Source organism: Benincasa hispida, chromosome 3 (genome assembly GCF_009727055.1).
Source record: "Benincasa hispida cultivar B227 chromosome 3, ASM972705v1, whole genome shotgun sequence".
NCBI lineage: Eukaryota > Viridiplantae > Streptophyta > Magnoliopsida > Cucurbitales > Cucurbitaceae > Benincasa > Benincasa hispida.
The window spans coordinates 34,032,440-34,039,187 of NC_052351.1; the positions used below are offsets into that span (position 1 = coordinate 34,032,440).

Sequence of the window (6,748 nt, forward strand, 5' to 3'; positions counted from 1 at the left end):
TGTTGAAAAGCCTTTGGACCTAGGAAAATGACTTTCAATATTTGCACGTGTCGTAAAAGTTGAAGCTTTACGAAAAGAAAGATAATAAGGTAAATCTACATCTATCATCTATAAAGTAGCTTCACTTAGCGTTATCTTTTTGTGAAAATAAGCAACTTTATTAGGCCTCTCGGACAGAGATAATAAATGTTTTTTTCAGCAAGGCGAAGAACATGGGATGGAAAATTGTCCATCCAAATTCCACAGATACACTTATTTCTTGCGCATTTGGCAAGATAAGCTTATCTTTGATTCAAATGAAAGATAAAATGATTTTTTCTTTCTTCTTTTAAGTACGAGAATTGAAATGGGTTTTACTTTTAACAAGAAAATAAGTATCTATCATTTATCGTCAAGCGTTATAAAACATATTGTACCAAAACTTTTTCTTTCAACTTTCTTATAGTGAATAGTTATGGTTACACACTAATTGTGCAATTGGCATTCTCATCCTATTAGACTAAGTTTGACAAGTCATTACAAGCACATCAGCCTAATAAAATAATATTCCAACTTATAAAGATTAACCACAAGTATACATAATTTGTTTGAACATTTACACCCTAATTTTCTATGGAAATAATGGAAAATAATTTAAGAATTATTTTTATAAATTACAACAAATGAAAGAATCTAAAATTTGTATAAAAAAAATTGAAATTGAAGAATCTAAAATCAAAGAACAAGATCAACTGTTGGGGCCATTTTTCCAAATAGCAATTTCAAGTCATTCTCTAATGGCGTCAAATTGAGGTCCAACTCCAAACATATAACTCTCGTACTCCCAGACCTCTTCAGTACCGGAATCTTCTCCGCCACCGCCACCGCCACCGGCGTCACCCGGTGCCGCCGCATGTGCCCGCCGAGAGCCTGCCCGGAAGAGAACTCCTGCCCGCAGAGGCCACACTCGTGCATTTTCTGTTTCAATTCCGCCGTGTCCTTCGGCTCTTCCGCCGCCGTCCGGGGCCGCTTGTGGCTGGCACGGTGGCCGCCGAGAGCTTGAAAGGAGGGGAATTGCCGATTGCAGGTTTTACACTCGAAAACGGCGACGTTCTGGGGTTGAATTTTAGGGTTCGATGTTTCAATTCCATAAGAAGGAAGCATTAGGGATTTAGCGATATCGGAGGTTTCAAATTCTTGTCTGATTCTCTTAGCCGCCATATGAATATGGATATGAATATGAAGAAGGAGAATTTTAGAGCTGTGTTTTGTTTTGATTAGTAAATTTTAGAGAAGAACAAGGAAGATTTGAATTAGATGAAGAAGGAGAGAGGATTTGAAAATTGGAAGGGATTGATCAAGTATTTAAGGGAAATTTTCTTAGTTGGGGTTTGGTTTGACTAAAGAAAAATGAGAGTTCTTTTTTTTTTTTTCCCCTTGTTATTTAATTAAATAAAATTTATTTTGGCTGCTGAGAATTGGGATTTGTTTAAAAAAGTTGGACTATGTCTTGTGTGATGAATAATTTTGGGCATGTGATTGAAAAATGTCATTTTGATTTAATTATTTGTGTTGGAAAAGGATAGATTGGACTTTCCTCTTTCTCACATCAAAATAGGCAACTATTCCCGAGTGTTGTTAAAAACCATGGGAGGGCAACTTATAAAAAATTGGAAAATTCTTATAAATAGAAAAATCTAAAAGAAAAATTAATTTTTTTAAAGAAATTTTGTCATGTGACAAATTTTTATCGGACAATTATCAAAGATAAGTACAATCTATGCAATATCTAAATTTTTTCCAATTTTTATTACTAAGTTTTCTATTTGGTTTATGTAATTTTAAAATGTATAGAGAAATATATTTTTAGTCTCCATGTTTTAAATCTAGATTCTATTTGGTTTTTAGATTTCAAAATGTTAGATATTTAGTTCTTAACTTTTGATTTTAGTTTCAATTTAGTTCTTAAGTTTTAAAATGTTACAATTTTATCCTTAAGATTTAAGTTTTATTTCAATTTGGTTCATATATTTCAAGATTTTACATTTTTAACTTCGATTTTTCATTAAATAGTCATTTTCAATCATTGATGTTAATATCTCTTGATTAATTTAAAATAATTATGAAGTGAAAATTTTAAAATTTTAAACATGATGAAAAGTAATGAAACTTAATTAATTATAATTATAGTAATTATTTTAAATTTATTAACACACATTAACATTAAATATGGAAAATGAGTATTTAGTGAAAAATCGATGTTAAAAGTGTAAATTTTGAAATCTAAGAATCAAATTGAAACAAAACTCAAATGTAAAAATAAATTGTAACATTTTGAAACCTAGAGACCAAATTGAAATCAAAGTAAAAACTTAAAGACAAAAGTCACATTTATCTTATGAAAACGTAATAAATTAATGGGCCCCATTTGATTACCTTAGGTATTGTTTATTGTGTTTTGCACCCATTCTCACATGTGAGACCCACTTCTAAATATGTAATAAAATAAACACAAGCTAATTAATGAGTGAAGTGTGGTCAATCTAATTGCGTCTATAAATTACGTCAAGGTACCATTATTGTTATTGTTCCAAAAGAAAAATTATGAATTTTGATACTTTTACTATTATCGTTACCATTATCATTACCGTTTGACCCTCAGAGAGAAAGGTAATGGTAACGGTAACAGTAAATTTGACAAAATTCACAATTTTGTGAACACGATAAAAAACAATCCAATTACATTTACGATTGTGGTCTATTACGATTAATCTATTAATGAAATTTCATTATGATTACACCAAATTTCATTATGAATTAATAAATATGATTTAAATGTGTAACATTTTAAACTTTAAGGATCAAATAGAAACTAGATAAAAAACCTAGAGATGAAAAAGATAAATTTCTTTTTAAAGATATTCTTTCTAGTTTTTTCCTATTATTGAAGGAATGTCCTACACGCTTTTCATCATCTTCCTTTTTAACCGTAATTAAAATACTGCATAAAAGAAGGAAGGTAGAAGGGAGAGGAAACAAGGTGGAATGATGGTGGAGGGAGAGATAATAGATAACTTTTTAAAAAAATTATTTTTCTAATTTGAAATGTCGTCATCATCATTTGAAATAAAACAAAAATTCTTTCAGTTACATTTTAAATATTTTCTCAAAAACTTGAGAATTAAAAGAGAAAAAGTACGATTTAAATTTACTCATCGTGAACTCATAATTTATAAAATTTAGGTTTCGTTTAGTAATTATTTTATTTTTTTATTTTTTTTTTTGAAAATTGAGCTTATCTCATCTATATTTTTTACGATGATTTACATATTTCTTAAGTACAATAGTTGAATTCTTAGTCAAATTCAAAAAACAAAAATAATTTTTTTAAAGCTACTTTTTTTCTAGTTCTCAAAATTTGGCTTGATTTTTTTAAATTATTGGTGAAAAGTAAATAACATTTGGATGTGAAAATAATGTCTATAGGCTTAATTTTAAAAAACAAAAACAAAAAATAAAATGGCTACCAAATGGGGTCTTAATGTGCTATAACTAAATGCTTGTCTTGTTTCTCCACGATGGATTTTTTTTTTTTTTAAGTTACAAAACAAATAGAAGGAAAGTGTTAGATGATATAATTAAATTTACCTTCATCGCTTAAATTTTTTGATCAATCAATGATTTAAGATGGTATCAGGGTAAGTGCTCCAATGTTCAAGTTCTTGTCAATTATTTTGTTTTCATTTAATATTGATTTCTATTTCTATTCCCATTATTTTGGAGTCATTTTTATTACAATAATTATATAATAGATAATCTAAACTTTGTCCATAGAAGGTTAAAGTCTTAATTTTGAAACAATAGGAAGAATGTACCATTCTCCTAGATTTATTGTTGTTTTATTTTTTTTTTAAAAAAAAACTATTTATCGTTCCCCACGATTTATCCAACAATTTTTTTTCAATAGATTTAACCAACAGTCCTTATCCAATAATAACAACAACAAATAAATAAATAATATGACACAATATGAATTGTGTGTAAAAATAAGTGAAGTAGGTGAAGGAATAAAGTTTTTTTTTTAAAAAAAACAAAAATTAAATAAATAAAAAAAGGTCATTTATGGCGAGCTGGGATAATGCAGTGGATGAACTTCCATGGAAGCTTCAAAGCCAAATAGACATCCTTTGACTTTCTTCATTTATTCCCACAATTTATTTATTTATTTATTTGAGTTTCAGAAGACACTGGAATATGAGATTAATTAGAATTTTATTTCACACGTGTGAATTATGATATATGTGTGTAATTGTTTTTAATATAATAATATCCTTTAATTATCATGTTTAATCAGGTTTAATTATTGACCGTATGACAATTATTATCCAGAAAAAAAGACATTTGTGACCAACTTGAACATAATGGAGTTCTTAGAGATGATAACAAAACTGCTCATAATCTAGATAGTGATTTTTCAAAATAATATTCTTCCCGTTATTCTTGAAAAGTGAGGATAGTTTCTTGTTTGTTGGTTGTTTCGGTTTGAATATATTTAAATTTCAAATAATAATAATAACAAGAGCATAGCTCAACTTACCTAAAGTGTTATATACCATCTATCTAACAGGTCGATTTTTTAAATCGTAGTTGTAGTCTCAAAAAGGGTTTATGATATTTAATTGACCATAAAAACTAAATTGAATCTTAGATTGAACTCTAAAATTTTTTAAAAATATAATAAACAATTGAAATTAAGCTCAAATTATAGCAACTAAATTGACAAATTAACTAAAAATATTTAAATATTATAATTAAAGTGAACATAACTCAATGATAATTAGTCTTTACTACTTCATTTGAGATCAAGAGGTTAAAATATGTTGTATTAAAAAAAATTATAATTTCATTGATACAGTATTTATTTTATTTCAATAAATGAAAGTTCTAGTTAAAAGTGTGGAGCCCATTGAAAAACCAATAGAAGTTGAACACCAATGCTGTTTGGAGTCTTGATCAATATTCTGGCAACTTTAGTTGGGTGCTTCGAGGCCGTCAGAGTTGTGTTCGTCTTGTTAACTTCAAGATAATGTAACGAAGTCAAGATCCTTGAAGCCAAGGCTATGGACCTCTTTAGCATGACATCTCTTAATCTTTGGCTTATTATTATGGAGTCAGAATGTTTGGAGGTTGTAAAACTCTTGTCTAACATTTCTAAGGAACTTACTGAAGTATCCTTTTTCATCCATGAAGCTAAGATTTTGAGGCAAGATATGGGCGATGTCTCTTTTATCCATATTCGTCGATGGAATAATGTTCTAGCTCTTTGACCTCCAAAGCGTGTTTTTCTTCCTTTATCCTGTATAGTTTGAATCTTTTGTTTCTTGTGACGTGATCCTTTAATCGGTTTGTTGTTTGTTTAAAGAAAAAAACAATAAAAAGAAGGTTAGGAGGGCGGCTACCTTCTCGTGTGGGCTGAAGTTTTAAGGCATATGTTATAATGCTTGGACCAAAATTATTAGATTAATTGCAATTTACATCAACTACAAAAAGGAATAGGCAGCCAACGTTCTGTCATCTTCTAAACTTTTTTTCCAACATTCAAATTAGTGCAGCAAATTCTTTATAGCTATATATGATCATTTGCAGCGGTTGGTAATCTAACCATTTGAATATTTGTTGTTAAATTACAAGTCTTTATCAATTTAGTTTTTTAGATCTCGTTTGATAAACATTTTATTTTTAAAAATCAAGCACATAGATATTGCTTACACCTCCAACTTTCTTTCTTTTTTATCTACTTTTCTCCAATCGATTAAAAAACCAAGCCAAATTTTTCAGAATTAAAAAAAGTAGCTTCCAAAAAGTTGTTTTTGTTTTTGAAATTTGGCTAAGAATTCAACCATTGTACCAACACAAACTTGAAAGTTTAAAATTTAATTGTTCTACTGGATAGTTTTATATCTAATGTAGTAGGTGTGTGAATGTCTAAAAATATTGGTTATATCAAGTAGGGGTGGGATTGGGTTGGGTTAAAATTTTTTTAGATCCAACCTAATTGTTTGGGTTATAAATTTTTTCAATCCAAATAACTCTTATTAAAAAATGAACCAAATCCAACCCAAAATATTTGGGTTGGGTTGGTTCGGGTTAATCGGATAATTTATTTAAAATTTTATTCTAAAAAGAAACAAAACGTAAATATGTAAAAATCTAATTTAATTATTTTTCTATATTGGATTAAGATTAACAATTCAGTTTCAATTTATATAGTGAAAAATTTCTTTCTATAATGCAAATAAACTACTTTTAAGAGTTATTGCAAAATAAATTATTCAAAAAAAATATTAGAATTAAATAAAATTAAAAATCGATATATGTATAAATAATTGTGTTATAAGTAATAAAAGAATATATTTTAAAGTTAAAATAAATTCGGATTGGTTTGGATTATATTTAGAGATGTCCACGGGGCGGGACCGAGGATGCCATTCCCCATCCCCGTCTTCGCTCCCGTGAAATTTGCGGCGATTAGGTTCCACGCGGGAATTTTTACCCGTTACTTTTTTTTTTCTTTTTGTAAAAAGCCAATTAATTTAAATAACTAATATGAGCAAATTTTAATTAAATAATTAACTTTATCACTAAATTGTTTATTATGGTTAGTTTTATATGACAATTTGAATTTAAAGATAAATTACTCAAATTTTGGACTAAAAAAGCTAATTAATTTTTTTAGTAGAAAGAAATAAATATAAATTAAATTGTTCAC

At 28.2% G+C, this 6,748-nt stretch overlaps 1 protein-coding gene across 1 annotated transcript; it reads right to left on the reverse strand.

Annotated features, from left to right (window-relative positions):
• Window positions 1-470: 470 nt before the first annotated feature.
• Window positions 471-1,385, reverse strand: LOC120074295 (zinc finger protein ZAT11). Its single transcript, XM_039027382.1, has one exon. It carries the CDS (start codon window positions 1,198-1,200, stop codon window positions 715-717), a length of 486 nt encoding a protein of 161 aa, XP_038883310.1. The 5' UTR covers window positions 1,201-1,385; the 3' UTR covers window positions 471-714.
• Window positions 1,386-6,748: the final 5,363 nt, after the last annotated feature.